Source organism: Somniosus microcephalus, chromosome 29, assembly GCF_052327205.1.
Source record: "Somniosus microcephalus isolate GS21.2 chromosome 29, FLI_Smic_1.0, whole genome shotgun sequence".
Lineage (NCBI taxonomy): Eukaryota > Metazoa > Chordata > Chondrichthyes > Squaliformes > Somniosidae > Somniosus > Somniosus microcephalus.
The window spans coordinates 19,907,497-19,929,478 of record NC_141015.1 but is presented as its reverse complement, the minus strand read 5'-3'; the positions used below and the strand labels follow the sequence as shown (position 1 = coordinate 19,929,478).

Genomic DNA, 21,982 nt, shown 5'->3' with positions numbered 1-21,982 from the left:
CTACCACCTAGAAGGACAGCATGCGCACAGGAACATCCTGACTTGGAAATACATTGTCGTTCCTTCATCGTCACCAGGTCAAAATCCTGGAACTCCCTCCCTAACAGCATTGCGGAATGGGAGTACCTACATCATACAGACTGCAGCGTTTCAAGGCGGCGGCTCACCACCACCTTCTCAAGGGCAATTAGGAGTGGGCAATAAATGCAGGTTTTGCCAGCGACGCCCACATCCCATGAATGAATAAAAAAGATATTTATACAATTTCCCAGCATTTACACTGGTATAGAACTTATCATCCACCTATCCATATAAAATGGGTGTTCAGGGCTGCTAGGAAATGCAATTAGCGAGCAAGCTTTGCAGCAGCATTTTGAGACAATTTCTGGACCTTTTCTCTGTTTCTTTCCAGTTTCCACCTAGTACAAAGTGTTTTGGCACTGACATTTGTTTTAGTTCATCCACGCTATTGGGAAAATGGGAATCTCCCTTTACTTATGTTTTTCGGAGGAAGAAGAGAAGCATTGGAAGGATGCCAGGCAGGTTAGGGTGCACCAGTGGCAGAACTGTGCCCTCCTGCCAATACTCTCCCACCTGCATTTACAGGCAAACACACCTGGCAATGACCATGCAGAACTGACTCCAGCTGCAGAGCTGTGTCATTTGCTACAAGGATATTTGCAGCTAAACATATACCATAGGGCTGGCACTGACCGTTGCACAATTACACCTTCAAGCCCTTTTTCTTTTGACTCCTTAAAGGTAAACAGCAATACTGTCTTATGGGGAAGGGGCTCTGAAATAGAAAGCGGGACCCCTTTCGCATTACCAATCCATTCACATCATCTCCTCTTAATAGCCATCAAAAAGGAGGTTGGGATGTTGTACATCACTTAGCCACAGTCTTGGTTTCCCATCTCTACATTTATTGTGCCAGCCATTATTGTTATGCCAACACTGAAATATGCATTAAAAATATTCGCCACCGATATAAAAGCTATCAAAATTTGATCCCCTTAGGAGTAACTTACCTTTAAGTGGCTGTATCCCTTTAAATTTACCCATTATGCCTTTATGGACTGTTTAAATGCAAATTCCCACTTACCCTTCCTTACAAACTCCCAATACCAGACCCAATATGGGTCGATAACGTGTCCACACAAATCTGATGTAGCAAAATCACACATTAATGGTCAGAATGGTGCTAACAACACACTCCCTGATCAGTGGTTCGAGTGGAAACTCTACAGCTCTATGTCTAAAAGGAGATAACCAGCCCCCCTTTTTAAAAAAAAAAGCCTGAACAGCTACCACCATTGGCTCCAAATACTTTCATTACTGCATTCACAGATTCATGGGTAGATTTTCAGAATTTGCGCTCCACAGCTAATGGTAAATTTTCTGTCCGTTAATTTCAACAGATGGAAGACTTGGCTGGCCACAAAAACGAGGCCGCTAACCTCCACATCCAATATTGCGATTCGTATTCTGACGTGCAAATCCAGGAAGGTTAATTCATAAAATCTACCCCAATATTCAAACATTATTGGTACACGGAATAGCTGGTAAAGTGAAAATTACTTGTTGAAATTTTATGAACAGGCTTCTCTGGAACGAGCTGCGACACCCAGTGGCCTTGTGGAGTCACCTGATCAATGGTATCCGTGCTTGGAGTAAAAACCGAGGACTTTCCTAAATGAGCTAAAAAGAGTTTTGAGAAAGTTAACATTTTATTTTACTTTTCATCCTATAATGCAAAGCCATAAAATTACAAAAACAGTTGCATAAAAAACAAGAGTTAAATTTTCCAAATTAGCACTCCCGGGACAGAGCATCACCCAGTAGGAACGCATATTGGGAACTCGGGTGCGAAGATCACCGTGCCCTGTACAATTTTCTGCCCATTGATTTTAATGGACAGAAAAGTATATGCATGGCACGCTGACCGTTGCATCGGAATTCCCAATATGCACTCCCATCACCGAAAAGATCTGCTTTGGGAGCACTAATTCCTAAAATCTACCTGCATGTAACTATGTATTTCAAAAGAAACCAACATTAAAAAGTGTTATTTAAAAATTGCTGCTTCTGTAAATGCATTCCACATAATTCAGTTAGTTTGTGCTGAGTGTAACAATCTGAACAACACTGATTACCGCGACACAGTCAGAGAACACAATGAACTGAGGCCAACACACTCACACGTGGCTACGTCCTTACCATTGCACTGTACCACTTTGCATACTTGTACGGTCTCGGGCTTTTCACCCTTGCAATGACTGATGCTGTTATCACTGCTTCGGCACACCACCTGCCGTTGCTGGATACCTTCTCCACAGGTCACAGAGCACTGGGTCAAGAAAATCAAGGGCAGAGAAACAAGAGTGATGTTCTGGCACATGTAAATCTGGCAACGGGAATTGCAAATACACAAAATTCACCATTCCTCAAGATCATGTTCTCTGAATACGATGATCACAGTACGAATGAAATTTTTTTTTATAGCTTGTGTGTTGATGCATTGGTCATTACATAGAATTCACAGTGCAGAAACAGGCCATTTGGTCTATGCTGGTGTTTATGCGCCACACGAGCCTCCTCCCATCCTAGTTTATCTAACCTATCAGCATATCCTTCTATTCCTTTCTCCCTTATCTACTTATCTTGTTTCCTCTTAAATGTATCTATGCTATTTGCCTCAACTACTCCATGTGGTACCAAGTTCCAAATTCTAACCACTCTCTGGGTAAAGAAGTTTCTCCTGAATTTCTTATTGGATTTCTTAGTAGCTATCTTACATTTATGCTCTCTAGTTTTGGCCTGACCCACAAGTGAAAACATCTTGACTAGTTTCGAATAGTTTGAAGAAATAAGTTCTGTGAGTTTTGTGTACCTGAGACCAAGCTCCCATCCGCCAGTGTGCTGGACATGGTGTACGGTTACATGGCCTCCGATTCTCGGGACGGTCTCCAGCACAGTACTTGGTATGCACTGTTCTATTGGCACCCTCGTTGAGAGACTGGACACACTGTACAACTCTTGTTTGGTATCCTACTTTTCCACAAGTTTTACTACAAGATTCCCATTCCTCCGTTAACCATCTACAACAGAATGGAATTAAACATGAAAGCAATGTTCAACATTAAAAACCAACATTAACAGAACTTGCTTCCTGTGAATTGGTGGGTATAGTATTATTTAGAATAAACAACCGTGTATTTCTTTTAGATAGAAATGAAAATTGCTGGAAGCACATAGCAGGTTGTACAGAAAAATGAGAGGTTAACATTTTGCATGTAGGCCCTCTGTCAGAACTGTATTTTAATCCTCGACGCTTCTACTCGTATTCTTGTAACACTGAAAATAAATCGCACACAGACCTGAAACGTTAACTCTGTTTCTCTCTCCACGGGTGCTGCCTGACCTGCTGAGTGTTTCCAGCATTTTCTGTTATTTCAGATTTCCAGCATCTGCAGTATTTTGCTATTGTATTGGAGCAGAGCTCTGCAACTGATTCTAACCATGTGCACAAAGCTCCTTCGCCACTGGCCTGACTGTAACACATGTAGAGGCAAAAGTGGCATTTTGATTTCAATCTACAGTACTTCAATGCGGGTTGTCCTCTACAGATACCATTCTGAGACTATTTACAGAATCTGTTTGAAACTTTGCAATCTTCCAGTTAGTTCTAAATAGAAAAGCAGTAACTTTGTGCTTACGATGGCTGTGTGCACTTGTGAAGATTGCAACGTCTCCTTATAGGCTTTGGTTTCTTGTTGTTATCACAGTAATTCCTATGCACCATTTTGCTGTCACTTTTTCGTCTACATCCATATTTGGTGTATTGTATGCCTGAAAATATAGTTACAATGTTAGTATACTCTTGTAATAATATCTGGCAAAATAATCTGTAAGAGAATACTAAAACCTGGATTTGGAGTTGTGTTTATATGCTCTGTACTTTGAAAGCTCTGTACTATAAAATATACCATCACAAGATGGCATAAAATTCAGGGTCCCTTTTGAACTGGATAACTACGGGTAGATTTTGTGAATTAGTGCTGCCTTTGCGGGACAGGAATGCAGGCACGGGGCTCGGCACAATGCAGCGCACCTGCATCATTTTCCATTCTTCCATTTTTTTTTAATGCAGAAAATCATGCAGGCGCACTGACCTCGGCTCCCAGATGCACTCTCAATACACAAAGCTCCGTGCTGAGGAGCACTAATTTGTAAAATCTAACCGTGTGTGTGTATTGTGGTGGGATTCTGCTCACCCTAGGCAAAGACCTTCTGTGGGAAGTCTCAATTTTTGTAAGTATAATGGAGAAAAACTTTCAAGTTCTTAATTTTTACATTACATTTGGGAGAAAAGTATTCTCAAAATACTTGAGTTTTTTTAAAAAAGTCAAAATATCTCCCAGTCAGTTGCAACAGACCAAAAGCAGAGTCCTTCCAGACTGAATCTCCTGCTCAGTCCTATTTGGATGATGCATCTGATGGGCTGTCCTTGCCTAGATGCCACAAGGTTGAGTTGAGATGGCTTCCTTCCATAGACTGGATGCTTATCTTTGTACAACATCACTGCAAAGTTCAGTCCCAACTTTCTCTTATTAATAATTGAACAATAATCATGTAGCAATTGTCTCAGACTATGCTACAGGAAACTTTCGATTTACCGGCACCTAAATAACCGGAAATCTCGGTTAACCGGCAAAATTCAGGAGTAGGTTTTACTTCATATTGTACTTGCCTTCCTCCATCTGGTGCTGTGCAAGGGTGTGGCTGCAGCTGTTGCTAAGCTACAGAGACGCTTGGAACTTGAGGCCATTGTTCTGCACTTGTTGCTAAGCAACAGGGTTTGTTGCTTTATACGGAGCTCTCAGCTCTCCGTATCTTTTACTATAGCGTTCGGTTATCCGGAATTTTTGATGAACCGGCACCACGTTGGTCCCGTCGGTGCCGGATAAAAAAAAGTTTCCTGTAAATACTTATTTTAGGCAAAAGAGCAAACAGGTGTATTGGCATACTTTATCATAACAGCACAGTGGATTTTGCTCAAAGTATCTTTCAACCATCAAATATTGAAGTTATTTGGTTTATAGGTTACTCTTGAGAAAACCTGAAGTCATTTATTCATTTGTACAAATTTTGGGATCAACAGTGGGCCAGTAAATAATTCTTTAGGAACAAGATTGGGTCCAAGCAGCCAGTCCCCTTTTTGATTGATCAATCCTACCTACTTGTCTTCTCACCGTATCTCTCAATTCATTTCTCTCCAAAATTACAGCCAAGGCTACATTTACACAACTGCAGCAACAGTGCAAAGCAGTTTCATTTCATACCAGGGAGTCTCTCACTTTGTGTCAAAGTCAGATCAGTCCCTAAACTCTGGATTTGCACAGCCTTAGCACTGACACTGGGCCAGAAATTTGGGTCCGCACGGGTGAGTACGTGCTGTGTACTCACGTGTAGGGCCAACGAAAGTGCCGGTTTCGTGCATGCACTGCGCATGTGCTGGAAACCGGAACTTCCGTTCCCTTGAAGGAAGGGATTCACAGGTCAAACGTGTGTGCTAGAGAGGCAGCACGTACGCCTGGAACTTCCGAAAACAGATTTCTCCGTGCGGGTAAGTCCCTAGCAGCTGCGAAGGTAAGAGGTTAATTAAGTAAAATTAAAATATTTTTTCCACAGGTTTATCATTTTAAAATACTTTAAAGAAATGTAAGTTTATTTTTAGCCCTGTTAAAGACTTTAATTTTTTCAAAAATTTAAATTTTTGTTTAAAATAGTTAATTTATGTAATTTATAGTTATTTTAAAAATGTGATTTTTAAAAGTTTTACTTAGGTTTTGGGGCCGATCTCTATTCATAGATTTGACAGGTCAGCTGGAGGAGGCCCAGGATCGGAATCCCACGTGGCCCCACAGCACAACAGAAGGCGCGCGCTATGTAAGTGCAGGTCGGGGGCTTGCGCCCGCGGGAAGCCTAGCCTCCGACCCGAATTTCTGGCCCACTGAAGTTGTAATATTAATGCACCGTAATTGTCTCTCAAATCCATTTATACTGTCGGCTTCAAATACCTTCACTGGTAACTTATTTCATAACTTTGCTGCTCTTTGGGTGAAAAGGTTCTGCTTGTCTTCTTACTCCTAACTGGCATAAAACCTCAATGTGGAAAATTCCAATGGGCTGCGATTTTTTTCTTAAATGGAAAACCCTGCTTGTGGTTAAGTGGAATGAGGTGCAGTGTTTTAATGCACATGCAGTATAGTGGTGTTACCCAGGTCATTGACAACAGACCTCCGCCACAGGCTTTCGAACACTGGGACCAACTCTTTAAAGCCCACTCGCAAACTTCAGTCTCTTCCAGGAGTACATTGTTGTTGCCGATCACAGGAAGTAGATCTTCATGAATAATATACTTGTACATCAAATTTGATTTAGCATCTTCATGTTGTGGGCTAATCTGAAATAAGAGAAATTCTCTTCCATTTAAACAAGCTCCAATAAATCCAGAACATTGTGTTTTTAATTTTGTGCATGGAATCCTTAAAAAGACTTTTGCCTGAATTATCTTTTTTTTTTAGTAATTATTTTTTTCCATGCAACATTTCTGTTGCGGCAATAGGCCAATCTTGAAAGCACGTTTTCTCAGAATCGGTATCATTTTCCCATTTACAAACTGTGCCATAAGCGCAAGCCTGGCCTTAAAATATTGTAAATTCTAATGTAGTTGTAAAACCTTTGGAGGCAGTTTCAACTCATAGAATGGTTACAGCACAGGGAGGCCATTCGGCCCATTGAGCCCGTGCCGGCTCTCTGCAAGAGCACTTCAGCTAGTCCCACTCCCCCACCCTTTCCCCGTAGCCCTGCAAATTTTTTTCCTTCAGGTACTTATCCAATTCCCTATTGAAAGCCACAACTGAATCTGCCTCCACCACCCTTTCAGGCAGTGCATTCCAGATCCTAACCACTCGCTGCGTAAATTTTTTTTTCCTCATGTCATCTTTGTTTCTTTTGCCAATCACCTTAAATCTGTGTCTTCTGGTTCTTGACCCTTCCGCCAATGGGAACAGTTTCTCTCTATCTACTCTGTCTGGACTCCTCATGATTTTGAACACCTCTATCAAATCTCCTTTCAATCTTCTCTGCTCTAAGGGGAACAACCCCAGCTTCTCCAGTCTATCCACATAACTGAAGTCCCTCATCCCTGGAATCATTCTTGTAAATCTTTTCTGCACCCACTCCAAGGATAAATGCGAGGTTATCCACTTTGGTGGCAAAAACAGGAAGGCAGATTATTATCTGAACGGCAATAGATTGGGAGAAGGGAAAGTGTAACGAGACCTGGGTGTCCTTGTGCACCAGTCACTGAAGGTAAGCATGCAGGTGCAGCAGGCGGTTAAGAAGGCAAATGGTATGTTGGCCTTCGTAGTGAGAGGGTTCAAGTACAGGAACAAGGATGTCTCGCTGCAGTTGTACAGGGCCTTGGTGAGACCACACCTTGAGTATTGTGTGCAGTTTTGGTCGCCTTATCTGAGGAAGGATGTTCTTGCCATGGAGGGAGTGCAGCGAAGATTCACCAGACTGATACCTGGGATGGCAGGAATGATGTATGAGGAGAGTTTGGGTCGATTGGGCTTATACTCGCTGGAGATAAGAAAAATGAGAGGGGATCTCATTGAAACTTATAAAATTCTAACAGGACTAGACAGACTAGATGCAGGAAGGATGTTCCCGATGGCCAGGGTGTCCAGAACCAGGGGTCACAGTCTAAGGATAAGGGGTAAGCCATTTAGGACTGAGATGAGGAGGAATTTCTTCACCCAGAGAGTGGTGAACCTGTGGAATTCTCTACCACAGAAGGCAGTGGAGGCCAATTCATTAAATATATTCAAGAAGGAGTTAGATATATTTCTTAAGGCTAAAGGGATCAAGGGATATGGGGAGAAGGCAGGGACAGGGTACTGAATTTGGATGATCAGCCATGATCTCATTGAATGGCGGAGCAGGCTCGAGGGGCCGAATGGCCTACTCCTGCTCCTATCTTCTATGTTTCTAGGATGCAACATATCCAGTCCTGGTGACTTATCAACTTTAAGTACAGCCAGCCTTTCTAGTACCTCTGCTTTATCAATTTTTATCTCATCCAGTATCTCAAATACCTCCTCTTTCACCATGACTTTGGCAGCATCTTCTTCCTTGGTAAAGACAGATGCAAAATACTCATTTAGTACCTCAGCCATGTCCTCTGCCTCCATGCGTAGGTCTCCATTTTGGTCCCTAATTGACTCCACCCCTCCTCTTACTACCCGTTTACTATTTATATGCCTATAGAAGATTTTGGATTCCCTTTTATGTTAACTGCTAGACTGAAATGAAGATATACTACCACATAACTATGAGCTATGAATCAGAGCTCTCCTTTCCCTTAAAATAGCCCTAACAATCCAGCAATTGAGTAATTCCATGGGCATTAATAAGAACAAACTTCGATTTATAGATCGCCTTTCACATCAGCAGGCCACCCCAAAGTGATTTACAGACAATGGTCTAATACTTCTGCACAGATTATTAGGCTGAATTGAAAAAGAAAAGCTTGCAGGGCTATAGGGAGAGAGCAAGGGAGTGGGACTAATTGGATAGTTTTCAAAGAGCCGGTACAGGCATAGTGGGTCAAATGGCCTCCTTCTGTGCTGTATGATTCTATGAATTAATCATAACTTAATACTTCCAACACAAAAGCCATTTAAAAATGTTACTGATATCTATGTAGAATGAGTAACAGGAATAATGTACTACTTATTCTAAAGGTTGGTGAATATTCCAGTGCATTATATCCTGAGTTGCGATCTCTAAGGAGTTTTACCTTGCTTGCTAATATGGATTTTCTATTAAGATGTTTCTCATAGCATCAGACCAATTTTATGTGCTGGTACTTGTATTTATTGCCCTCTTAAAAATGGATCAATGGAAGAAATGCACCAACTGTCAAGCTACTGAACCATACAAACTAGGAGGGTCACAGGTTTGATCCTAGTCTGTTTTGAGTTCACTGATCTCATTCGAAGTAGTAGTAGAGGTGCGACTGTTGTCCTCGGACCCTTGAGCTAGGGAGGGAGGAGAGAATTAGTTGGGAGTTTTGCTGATGACCACCATCCAGCATTTGTGTGGCTGTCCAGTTAGGTCATGTCTAGACTAGCATCAACGCTGGCTATTTAAGTGTGATACCAGAGGAATTGTACCTTGGAAATGAGCTGGCACCTTCTGAGAGGAGAAGAAATAGAAAAAAATTCCAAAATATTAAAAAAAAAATTAATAATTGCATTACTTACAAAAACAATTATGTTGCCGTGCAGTGGGCCGCTGGAATTAAGAATTTCCTTGCCATTTTCTATGGAATACTCCCACTCCAGACCCATTTCTATAAACATCTTTGGCTTCGAACCTTCACCTTTGGCATTGAGAATGAAATTACCAGTTGCTTGATTCTTCACAGCTGTTAAGAAAATGTGATCATTAAATGTTCGATATAACTTATCCCAAACATTGTACGAAATGTTTTACTGACCACAGTTTTAAGTTTTCAAAATAAAGCACGTTGTGTTTGGTAATGAAAATATCATTAATTCATGCAATGTTTTCCTAAATAAATTAAGAGTTTCCACAGCAACTCATTCCTCTGAAGTTTAATTCAATTTCTTTTAATATAGCAAAGATTATGAAACTATTTACAGAGGCAAATATTGATATGTCACTAGATCCCTGAAAAAAACTTACAAATGAGATTTGTGGATGGCTCAGTTTCTTCAATCTCAATGTGTCTTGCTCCAGCTGGTATTTCAAACATTTTGAACATCCCTGCAATATATGAAACATTAGAATTGATTGATTCAGACTTGATCAATCCCCCCTTTTTGTTTTGAAAGTTATAAAAGCTACAGAATATTTTGTAAGTCCTTGCGCAAGTCCTGCGGTTTGGTTTACTTGTGCAAAATATAACTGCAGTTTATTGGCAATGAAAATGTACATGTTCTGCAAAAATAAGATGCGAGTGCCACAAGAGTAAAATTATTAGTGATGTTACTGTATAGATATAGTAGAGTTGTTCTTTTGAACATAAGTTTTGAGATGGTCTATTTGGTTAGCACATCTTATCTCTGCAACCTGGGCTCCAATCTAGCCCAGGTGGATGGCATGAAATTCTCCTCCTTGTGGTTATAATGATTGTAAATAAATGGGTCTGGGCAGTCCTAACCTAACTTGCACATAAATCCACACATAATTGCTCATATTTTGCCACTAACAGACTATCTTACACAGACTGGCCAAAAGGATGGCTAGTGCTGGAGATGAGTTCCATGGTGAGTGCTCTTCTCAGGCTGGGGCTAGGTTGGAGTAGAGAGAGAGGCAGGTGATATTATGGAGAGAAATGAGGATGAGGTCAACTATCAAATAGCTGTATATACAAGGAAATAAATAACCAAAGATTAAACATTTTACTTTAGAAACTTCAGAACTGGTACATAATGAAAAGAAACCACGAAACATTTTCAGTTTTCATTCCTCCTCACCTTCTATAAAACAAAAATCACCTTCATTTACAAACAATTTAAAATAGTTCACTTAAAAGTGGATTGAAGGAAATTGAAGTACCAGCATCTAATTTTTTGAAGATTTTCCTTATTTTTGACTGTGTCATCATACCATTAAGAAACAGTCAGGAGGTTATCCAAGGTGCTCTAACCTTCAATGTGTTGGTTTCTTCCCAGGAAAAGTTTCTGGCCTAGAAATCTGTCTTCAGCGCAAATTGCAGTATCTAATTGGACGCCTGTTACATTGCCTGCCGATATTCAGTTCCATTGAATGCGACGGAGTTGAATATTAAGCATAGTGTACAACAGGCGGCCGATGCAATACCGTCCGTTCAGCGCTACCGTCCAAGATGAATTTCTACCCCTCCTTCTTTAAATTTTTTTTCCTGTTTGTTGTTCACCATAAAATTAACATCTTTAGTCAGGTTTAGTACTTACTTTTATATAGGAAGATTAAAAGGGCCCATTTTTTTTTTTTTTTGAACGTACGCTCCTGATGAGGACTGATGTGCGTATCGGGAATGCGCAGCCGCATTCCGTGCATGTTTCGCCGATTAAATGTAACGGGCAGGAAAACGTGTGAAATGCAATTTCCTGATGTGTGCTTGCTGCAAAAGCACTGAATCAGAAGATCGACCCTTTACCAGCAGGCTTCTTAACCCTTACGGATGTCTGAAATTATCAGTGCAAAAATCAATTTCCAGATCATCGGTGCATTTTTCTAAGCCATTAAGTCTTTCTAAATGTATGGGTAAAAAGGAATATAGAGGCCATCTATTTTTCTCCTGCACTATCCAGTATTGATTCATTTCTGTAGGGTTGAACAAAAGGAATTAGATTCCTCATAACAAGGTCATATCGGCAGGCACAGTATTTGCAAAAGCAGTCTCTGGGCAACCAAAACTCATTAAGTGTCAATAAATCATTCATATCTTATATAACCCTTGTACCTCTGAGTTGACAATTTTTAGAAAAGATTCTCGGTTTCCCTCTTGGGAGAATGTGTTTATTCCATAAAAGTTTTTCAATGAATGGGGCATTTTGTTTTCTTTGTTGTTTGAAATTGATTCTAGCCAATAGTGTTGCAGTATTTTCTTGAACTGCGTAAGTTTATTCCCAAGAGGAGTAAATAATGAGAAGTGTGTGGAGAGGGCCTGAATTTTCACAGCTTGACACGGCCTGTGATTTATCATGTGAGGTTAGTCCAGCCCAACCTATACTCCCTTAAGACAAATCTTCAGTTTAACCCAGTACCTCGGAGCATGTGTCAGGTGGTGTAGAAAACAGTCTAGCTTTGCCGATTGGCATTACTATAAACTGGTGAGAAAATCTAGTCCCATGTACCTTAGTAACCAGTGCACCTTGAATTCACAATTGCAATTGAGCCAAGAGGCATGGTGCTCAACTCCAAGTGGAAGAAGTTTTTGTCTACCTTAACACTGATGAATGCACAATATATCTCTTATGGAAAGGTTTCATTTGTGCTGAGGAGCATAAGGAAAAACCACATCCATTCGGATTTACACTTCAAGCTTGTTCCAGCCCCTGTTGGGGAGGAAACTAAGAATAGTGCCTGAGGAGCCACCATCCATCCCCTTATGCTACAACGGATTATGCTGGGACATGTGATGTGACACAGCATGACATCCTGCAACCAATTTCCACTGTTAGTTTCTTCCCTAAACACCACTTTAATGTTATTCACAAGTATGTTTCCAGGTTGGTGCTCTGCTGACCTAACAGTGAAGGAAGCTTCCACCTGGTCTTACAATAGCAAGTTATCAGCCAACCAGCACTGTTAATGTCAATTAAAATGCAGGGAGTAGCCAGCTAGTCTTGCAGGCTGTTTCTCTCAGCCAATACCTTGAATGCCCAAAACCCTTCAAACTTGCTATGAGTTTCCTTTTAGCACTGGAGACTCCATGGATACCTACTATGATTGTGTTGTCCCTGCAGTTATTCAGCATCTATGCTTCCAGAATCATCAGTTAGCTATGCAGAGGTACAAGCCCTTCCCGAGGAAATTTACTGAGCTGAGAAGGAACGACGAGTGTCATGAGTCTATATCTGATGGTTGGAAAGCAACTGGATCTAGAGAAAGCACAAGTTGAGCCTTGTAACATCAGCTGGCTGTTGCATCTCCTAATCTTGCAGTCAGCATGCACTCAAATCACACTCAACAGAATATGTAAGCTGTATGCTTGATGGAAAAAAAGGCCAGGCCTTACATGAACCATGTAACTTACATAAACTTCCTTTATTGTTCGGTGCACTGATAAGACCACCTGTCCTTTAAATTGCGCTGTTGATAAAGTGCCGGTGAGGGGAGAAGCCAACACGGCCTTACCTGCATCAGCAAGAAAATACCCCCTGCAACTGTAGCTGTTTTTTTCCACAACTACCACAAGACTTTGTCATTTCCGCTGCACTGAATTGCTTGCCCTAATCACGGTCTTTGAATATCTTGAATTCCCAGACTAGCATGTTGCATGTCTTTAGTGGGGCTGTGGAGAACTCGTGCTCTTTTAACATCAAGCCATTTAAAAAATATATTCCCATTTCCCCCCCCCACCACGAGTATTTCAGATCTAGTAATCCTTTGTGAAGCTCATTAAAATTAACCTTTTAGGACAAAATATGAGTTATTTTTGTTGGAATATAAGATTTTGACTCCACCCACCCCCACCAAAACAAGAGTTTATTATTAACACCGCATTGTGATAACCATTTAGCAAGATTCATTTGTCTCGCATTTCCTTCAGGAGACTATAGAGAATCTCATGCTGTATGGCGACATTCCCTAATGATGAACTGGAAAGCGAGATGGGTCATTGACACGAGTATTTACTCATTCACTCCATCTCCTTATCTACGTGCTGCCCCTCCATGACATCCGTGTAGGTCTGGCGGGGGGGGGGGTGAAGGGAAGGAGGGGTCAGCTACCACATGTATGCTGACAACAACTGGCTCTACCTCTCTGCCACCAGCCTCAACTGTATGACTACTTGTCCAACATCGTATTGTGAATGAATCAAATTTAACAATTTAACAATTCCATACTCTGCCTTGGTTGATTTCCCAGCCTGAACCTGATTGTACACAACCGTAATGTTCTGTTCTACTCCAAGCTGAACTTCAAACCTCATAACCTATCCATTACCAAGACTAAGGCCGCGAATTTAATTTTGGAAGTGGGATGGGGGCGGGTCAGCTGGTTTGCGGGTTCCGGTCCCATGATTGGCCTGGTTAAGCCCGCCTTGCAAGCTTACCGGCCAATTAACAGGCAGCGGGTCTGATGACGCATCGTCTGCCGGTTTCCTTAAAGGGACCACACACAATTTTATTTTGACAGTTGATCTGTCGGTGTTTGACAGCATTAAGGTGCTGCAAACACTGACAATCACTGCACCCAGACTCTCCAATGACTCCCTCCATATGCTTATGGAGGAAGTCACAGCACGCAGGGAGGTTCTCTTCCCTTCTAAGGGCGGAAGAGACCTCCCCAGGACACCAACTTAACTTGCACCTCCACCCAACCCTATCTACTTTATCACTTCCCCATCTCACTAGCCACCCCTCACACTCACCCTCATCCTACTGCAAGCATATTAACTAACAACACACAAGGGTGGGCACTTGAGAGGTTTAGCCAATGTGAAGTTTCTGGTAATGTGTTGTCATACAGTGTAATATCTTTTTCCAAAAGTGTCCCTTATTGGACAGATCTGAGCACACATTGAGAAGTGTCTTACTGAGTTCCAGTGATTGTTCAGTCATAACACCCCCCCCCTTTAGTGATGTGTGTGCATGGAATGGCTTGGATATTAAAAGGGATGCTTCACGGTGCTGGTGTGGGATGGTGTCAACCTGGCGCATCATGTGGCAGCCAGGGTTTACAGCATCAAGTGAAGAAAATCTGGTCATGGTGATACCATCGCTGTTTGTCAGGGGCTGATGCCCTGTGTCCAGTGCAGCATCAGGTGATAGCAGAGAAGGTTGGTGATGTTGGTGTTGGGGCTGATCGTGGGAGGATTCGGAAGACCAAGGTCTGATTGTTTCATTGGCTCCGATGTTGCTGGAATAGATGGCAGCTGCAGGATGGCTCCGATGTTGCTGGAATAGATGGCAGCTGCAGGTGAGATGACAGAAGCGATCTGTCACTGGCGAGAGAGGTTCTCCCAATGAGGTGGCACTGGACATACAGATGGATTAAAAAACTTGTAAGCTAAAGAAATCTCTATTAAAAATGCAGTAACCAACATTTTCTTTGCTCTGAAACTCACCATCTGCAACATGGCATCCTTGACACCACTTCTGCAGCGGTCAGCTTTTCCCAAACATCAGAGCAGACTCAACACGCCAGGCTGAGCTTGGTGTGTTCCCCGAATAGCGGGTAACCAGTGGGAGAGAAGCTAAAATTACAGGTAAGCCTCAAAATCCTCTTAAGTTGGCTCTTAACAAGCCATTTAAGTACCAGAATTGTCTCCGCCGCTGCTTGGTGTCGGGTCAGTTTTGCGCTGACAGACCCGATACCTGGGAGACTCGCGTGGAGGCGGGTTGACAGAGGGTTTCCTACCCGCCGTCAATCTTTGCGATTTTGACAGCTGTCCCGCCCCCAAAGCGCGATTAAATTTGCAGCCTAAGCATTTCTATCTTCACAATATAGCCCACCGTGGTTGAACCCTAATCCACACCTTCATCACCTCCTGGTTCAACTTCTCCAACACTCTCTTCATTAGCCTCGAGTGCCACTCCACCTTCTTCAAAACTCCACCATCTGCATCCTATTCCACACTAGGTCCTGCTCGACCATTACCCTACCCTTTCCAACTTCCATCAGCTCTAAAATCTCCAATAGACCGAATTCAAAATTCTCATTTATCAGTAAAACCCTAACTCTGCAACCTCCTCCTGCCCAGTTCATGCCCTTTGTTCTGTTTTCCAATTGGCAACACGTGACTAGTGGTGTTTCCCAGGGATCAGTACTGCGGCTCAGCTTTTCACCAGAACAACAAACAACAACTTGTATTTATATAGCACCTTTAACGTAGTAAAACATCACAAGGCGGTTCACAAAGGCGTTATCAAATAACATTTGACACGAGCCACATAAGGAGATGTTAGGGCAGATGACCAAAGGCTTGATCAAAGAGGTAGGTTTTAACCAGCATCTTAAAAGGAGGAAAGAGAGTTAGGTAGGGAATTCCAGAGCATAGGACCTCGGCAGCTGAAGGCACGGCCATCAATAGTTGAGCGATTAAAATCAGGGATGCTCAAGAGGCCAGAATTAGAGAAGCGCAGTTATTTTGGGAGACTGTGGAGATAGAGGAGATTAGAGAGATTGGGAGAGGCGAGGCCATGGAGGGATTTGAAAACAAGGTTGAGAATTTTAAAATCGAGGCATTGCTTAACCGGGAGCCAATGTAGTTCAGCGAGCACTGGGGTGATGGGTGAAAGGGACTTGGTGCGAATTAGGATACGGGCAGCAGAGTTTTGATGACCTCAAGTTTATGTAGGGTAGAACGTGGGAGGCCAGCCAGGAGTGCGTTGGAATAGTCAAGTCATAGTCATGCAGCACAGAAGGAGGCCATTCGGTCCATCGAGTCCGTGCCGGCTCTCTGTAGAGCAATTCAGTCAGTCCCATTCTCCCGCTCTATCCCCGTAGCCCTGCAAGTTTATTTCCTTCAAGTGCCTATCCAGTCTCGCCTTGAAAACATTGACTGTCTCCACTTCCACCACTTCCGTCGGCAGCGAGTTCCAGGTCCTCACCACTCACTGCGTAATAAAGTTTTTCCACACATCCCCCCAATCGCTTGCCCAAAATCTGTGTCCCCTAGTCCTTGTACCATCAACTAGTGGGAGAGAGATGAAGTCTAGAGCTAACAAAGGCATGGATGAGGGTTTCAGCAGCAGATGAGCTGAGGTGGGGCGGTGTCAGGCGATGTTATGGAGGTGGAAATAGGTGGTCTTAGTTATGGCGCGGATATCTGGTCGCAAGCTCATTTCAGGGTCAAATAGGACATCAAGGTTGCGAACAGTCTGGTTCAGCTTAAGACAGTTGCCAGGGAGAGAGATAGAGTTGGTGGCTAGGGAACGGAGTTTGTGGTGGGAACCGAAGGCAATGGCTTCGGTCTACCCAATACAAAGTGGAGGATAAGCATCCGGGAAGGCGCCGAACACCTTGAGTCACTTGCCGGGAGCAAGTGGAAGCCAAGAGCAAGCAGCGCACATCAACCCAAGCACCCCACCCACCCGCCTCTTCAACCACCATCTGCCCCACCTGTGACAGAGACTGTAGGTCCCGCATTGGACTCATCAGTCACCTGCGAACTCATTTTTAATGTGGAAGCAAGTCATCCTCGGTTCCGAGGGACTGCCTAAGAAGAAGATTTAGTTGGAGGAAATTTCTGCTCATCTAGTACTGGAGGTCAGACAAGTAGTCTGACAATTTAGATACAGTGGCGTGGTCGAGAGAAATGGTGGTGAGGTAGAGCTGGGTATCATCAGCGTACATGTGGAAACTGACTAGGTGCTTTCGGATGATGTTGCCGAGGGGCAGCATGTAGATGAGAAATAGGAGACGGCCAAGGATAGATCCTTGGGGGACACCAGAGGTAACAGTGCAGGAGCAGGAAGAGAAGCCACTGCAGGTGATTCTCTGGCTACGACTGGATAGATAAGAATGGAACCAGGCAAGTGCAGTTCCACCCAGCTGGACGACGGTGGAGAGGCGCTGGAGGGGGATGGAGTGGTCAGCCGTGTCAACGCCTGCAGACAGGTCGATAAGGATGAGGATGGATAATTTATCTTTGTCAGTCATATCGGATGTCATTTGTGACTTTGATAAGAGGTGTTTCGGTACTGTGGCGGGGTGGAAACCCGATTGGAGGGATTAAAAAATGGAGTTCCAAGAAAGACGGGCACGGATTTGGGAGGCGACAACACATTGAAGGACTTTGGAGAGGGAAAAGGAGGTTGGAGATGGGGCGGTAGTTTGCAAGGACGGAGGAGTCAAGGGCTGTCTTTTTGATGAGAGGGGTGATGATGGCAGATTTGAAGGAGAGGGGAAAGTACCTGAGGAGAACCATTAACACTATCAGCTAACATGGCAGCTGACTCTTACTGTGTAGTCCAGTGCAGAAGCATAATCTTGATGTTCAGAGAAGTCCACGAATTTGGAAGTCAAATTTGAGAAAAGATCCAGTGCTCACTGAGGATAACAAAGAGCAAGCATGCTTGGCGGATGAGTAGTGGGCAGTTAAAACTAGCAGTTAACTTGTAGTTAAGGCTAAAATGCACCCAATATTTGAGCCAGGGGAACTTAAACAGTGGAAGAGAGGAGATTGGGGGAGAAAGGGCAAAGGATGGCAGCAAATGGCCAAGGATAGAGGTGCACAGTAAGAAGCTCCCTAGGGAGCTGCCTGTTCAGGTGCCATCTTGAGACAACAGCTTGGATAAGTGAATAGAAAGTTGCAAAACCAAGTTTGCAGAAGGCACTGAGCACAGTAAGTTGTGCAGATGGGAGCAGGAGGTTACACAGGGACAGGCAGACTGAGAGTGGGCAAAACTACAGCAGTTGATGGTCAATATGGGGAAGTGTGAGGTCATCCACTTTGGATCAAGATTGATAAATCAGAATTTTTTTTTTTTTTAATGGTGAGAGACTAGGAGCTGTGGAGGAGCAAAGGAACTTGGGGATCCATGTACACAAATCACTATAAGCTAGTGCACGGGTAGAAAAAGTAATGAAAAAGGCTAATGGAATGTTGGCCTTTAACTCAAGAGGGTTGGAATACAAAAGGGAGGAAGTTATGCTTCAGTTGTACAGAGCCTTGGTTAGACAACAATCGGAGTACTGCATTCAGCTTTGGGTACCGAACTTCAGGAAAGATATATCGGCCTTGGAAGGGGTACAGCGCAGATTCACCAGAACAACACCAGGGCTTAAAAGGTTTAATTATGAGGGCAGGTTGCATAAACATGGCTTGTATTCCCTTGAATTTGGAAGGTTGAGGGAAGATCTAATCGAGGTGTTTAAAATGATAAAGGAATTCAATAGAGTCAATACAGAGAAACTATTTCCTCTGGTGGGAGAAACCAGAGCAAGAGAGCATAATCTTAAAATTAGAGCTACGTCATTTAAGAGTGAAATCAGGAAGCACCTTTTCACACAAAGGGTAATGAAGCTCTCGCCCCAAAAGGCTGTGGATGCTGGGTCAATTCAAATTTTCAGGACTGAGATTGGTAGATTTTTGTTCGATAAGGATATCAAGGAATATGGAGCAAAGGCAGGTAAATGGAATTGAGGTACAGATCAGATATGATTTAATTGAATGGCGTAATAGAATACATAGAAAAATAGGAGCAGGAGTAGGCCATTCGGCCCTTCGAGCCTGCTCCGCCATTCAATATGATCATGGCTGATCCTCTATCTCAATACCATATTCCCGCTCTCTCCCCATACTCCTTGATGCCTTTTGTGTCAAACAGGCTCGAGGGGCTGAATGGTCTCCTCCTGCACTTCCGACACTGACCTCGTGTAAACCTTCTCCTCTCCCATTGGTGGCACAGCCTTTGACTGTCTCAGCCCTGCCCTGTGGCACTCTCTCCCTAAATCCCTCCACCTTACCACTTCTCTCCTCACCTTCAAAAGTCTGCTCAAAAACTATTTCTTTGACCATGCCTCTGGTCATCTCCTCCAATTCTTCTACTACTGCTCACCATCCATTTCTTCTCAGTGAAACACCTTGGGATGGCTACTATGGTAAATGTACTGTATAAATGCAATATTCTTATAACGTGAATTAGAGATGTTGCGTTATATCTTTTTTGGGCCAAGGCAACTAATTTGATGTTGAGGAACATATTGTACTGAATCTAGCAGTTGGCATTTCTCTACTTCACACTACAGCCCAGAAACCACTTTTCCTTGATGATCTCAGCTAACCACTCGGGTGTGCTTCAGCAGCATTGTTTGTCAGCTCTGACTGAATCTAAAGTACTTGCATGTGTCTTTGAAGAACTTTGGGAAAACAGTGTACACCTGAAGATAAGTGAAGCAATTCATGTCCTTTAGCCCATAAGTAGCATTTCAATCCTAGCTCAGGGTAGAATTATCACAGATGAACACAGTTACAGCAAGGGGGCAGTCTAAGCTAAGACCCTTGGGAGTGATTTTCCAAGTTTATGGTGCTGCCAGGGAGAATTACTCATCAGCTAACAGCTTTAGCCATTTAAAATCTGCAAGCAGTGGACATATTGCTCTCAATTTTCTGGTATACCTGAATTCAAGACTTTTGGTATAAGCTTTAAGCAGTGCTGCAAACAATGAGGAAACATTAGGACTGAGATTTGTGGTAACTGGTGAACCAGATAGTAAACATATTTAAATAAGTGGAGGTATGTTTATTTTTGAGTGTGATGTGTATTCAAATAGGTTACATTAAGCCAGAATGCCAAGCAAGACTTGACAGATGGGGCTTTAACTCACCTGTTCGTTTGGGAGTCTTGGCAATGGTTCCTTTAACAGTTCGACAATGTGCATTGTCACCACCACAGACACCACATTTATCTTCTTGCTTAAAAGAACCAACTTCCTTGTCACAGCCCACAAGCTTCAAAAGGAAAATAATTCAATAGTCATAATTTTCATCCCTCGACAAAATGGTCAGAATTAAAAACTGCACAACCAAGGGTTTAGATAATCACAATCAAAATAAGTCACAAGGAACAATCCTTGTCTTAATAAGTAAATGAAACAACTTGCATTTTTATAATGCCTTTAACATAGTAAACCGTTTCAAGGTGCGTCAGAGGACCGTTATCTGATCCACAGAGATAATGGCCCAAATTATGTGGTGATAATGACTGCGAAATTGTCAGCGTTTGACGTCATTAGTCCTCTGAAACTGACTTTAACTTCAGATAAACACAGAAATTCTGAAGTTGCGGTCAGTTATTCCCTGCTCCGCCATAGGCGGCAATCAGTGAAATCAGCTGAATTGACAAAAACTTAAGCTTTTCCGATCTAATATCGTCGTTAAACACCCCATAAAAAGTTAAGCCTCATTGGAATGGTGTAAATGGGGTTTTAACAGCGCATTAACTGCTGAACAACCGTTCTGGCCCTGAAAAAACAAATTTTATATTTGTGGAATGTCAAATTTCTCCATGATGATAAAAATTTTAAAATAATTAAAAAAATGTTTTCGAAGTTTGTGATATTTCAGCTTTTACTTTAACCCCAGGTGTATTTCCCAATCTTTATTTCGCTCTCTAAGAATTTTTTTAAAAAGTGTATTGATAATCAGTGCTGTTTATTTCCTGGTTTGCTGTCTGTGATAATTCTTCAATGTTTAGACAGCTTGATGACATCACTGCTGCTCTATGCTAGGGATTCCCTTTTGACAACGTTACATAAGAACATAAGAAATAGGAGCAGGAGTAGGCCAATCGGCCCCTCGAGCCTGCTCCGCCATTCAATAAGATCATGGCTGATCTGATCCTAACCGCCAATCCACTATCACAGAACCATCTCCTGAATCTAACAGAATTAGACACACGAAATAGGAGCAGGATCAGGCTACACAGCCCCTGGGCCCGCTCCGCTACCCACAGGGCCATGACCGATCCGAACCTAGACTCATGTCCAAATTCCTGCCCGCTCCCCGTAACCCTTAATTCCCTTTACTTCTAGGAAACTGTCTATTTCTGTTTTAAATTTATGTAATGATGTAGCTTCTACAGCTTTTTGGGGCAGCATGGAGCTACCACCCTCTGAGTGAAGTAGTTCCTCCTCATCTCAGTTTTGAAAGAGCAGCCCCTTATTCTAAGACTGTGCCCCCTAGTTCTAGTTTCACCCATCATCAGGAACATCCTCCCCGATCCAACCCCTTCACAATCTTATATGTTTCAATAAGATCGCCTCTCATTCTTCTGAACTCCAATGAGTAGAGTCCCAATCTACTCAACCTCTCCTCATATGTCCATCCCCTCATCCCCGGGATTAACCGAATGAACCTTCTTTGTACTGACTCGAGAGCAAGTATGTCCTTTCTTAAGTATGGACACCAAAATTGTACGCAGTATTCCAGGTGCGGTCTCACCAATACCTTGTACAACTGAAGCAATACCTCCCTATTTTTATATTCTATCCCCCTAGCAATGAAAGCCAACATTCCATTGGCCTTCTCAATCACTTGCTGCACCTGCATACTAACCTTTTGAGTTTCGTGCACCAGGACCCCCAGATCCCTTTGTACTTCAGTACTTTCCAGTTTCTTGCCATTAAGATAATAACTTGCTCTACGATTTTTCCTGCCAAAGTGCATAACCTCACACTTTTCAGTATTGTATTCCATCTGCCAAATCTCTGCCCACTTACT

The 21,982-nt window shown here is 42.8% G+C and overlaps 1 protein-coding gene across 1 annotated transcript in view; it reads right to left on the bottom strand.

The window, feature by feature from the left end:
- Nucleotides 1–21,982, bottom strand: part of LOC147098520 (A disintegrin and metalloproteinase with thrombospondin motifs 14-like) — a 222,997-nt gene that overhangs the window by 20,168 nt on the left and 180,847 nt on the right. The window contains exons 13-20 of the mRNA XM_085969985.1: nucleotides 20,089–20,212; nucleotides 9,784–9,864; nucleotides 9,339–9,502; nucleotides 6,304–6,469; nucleotides 3,720–3,852; nucleotides 2,894–3,101; nucleotides 2,221–2,350; nucleotides 1,582–1,701 (exon numbers count right to left, since the gene is read on the bottom strand). Of these exons, the coding sequence (XP_085826111.1) occupies nucleotides 1,582–1,701; nucleotides 2,221–2,350; nucleotides 2,894–3,101; nucleotides 3,720–3,852; nucleotides 6,304–6,469; nucleotides 9,339–9,502; nucleotides 9,784–9,864; nucleotides 20,089–20,212 (1,126 nt within the window). The remainder of the gene's footprint in view (nucleotides 1–1,581; nucleotides 1,702–2,220; nucleotides 2,351–2,893; nucleotides 3,102–3,719; nucleotides 3,853–6,303; nucleotides 6,470–9,338; nucleotides 9,503–9,783; nucleotides 9,865–20,088; nucleotides 20,213–21,982) is intronic.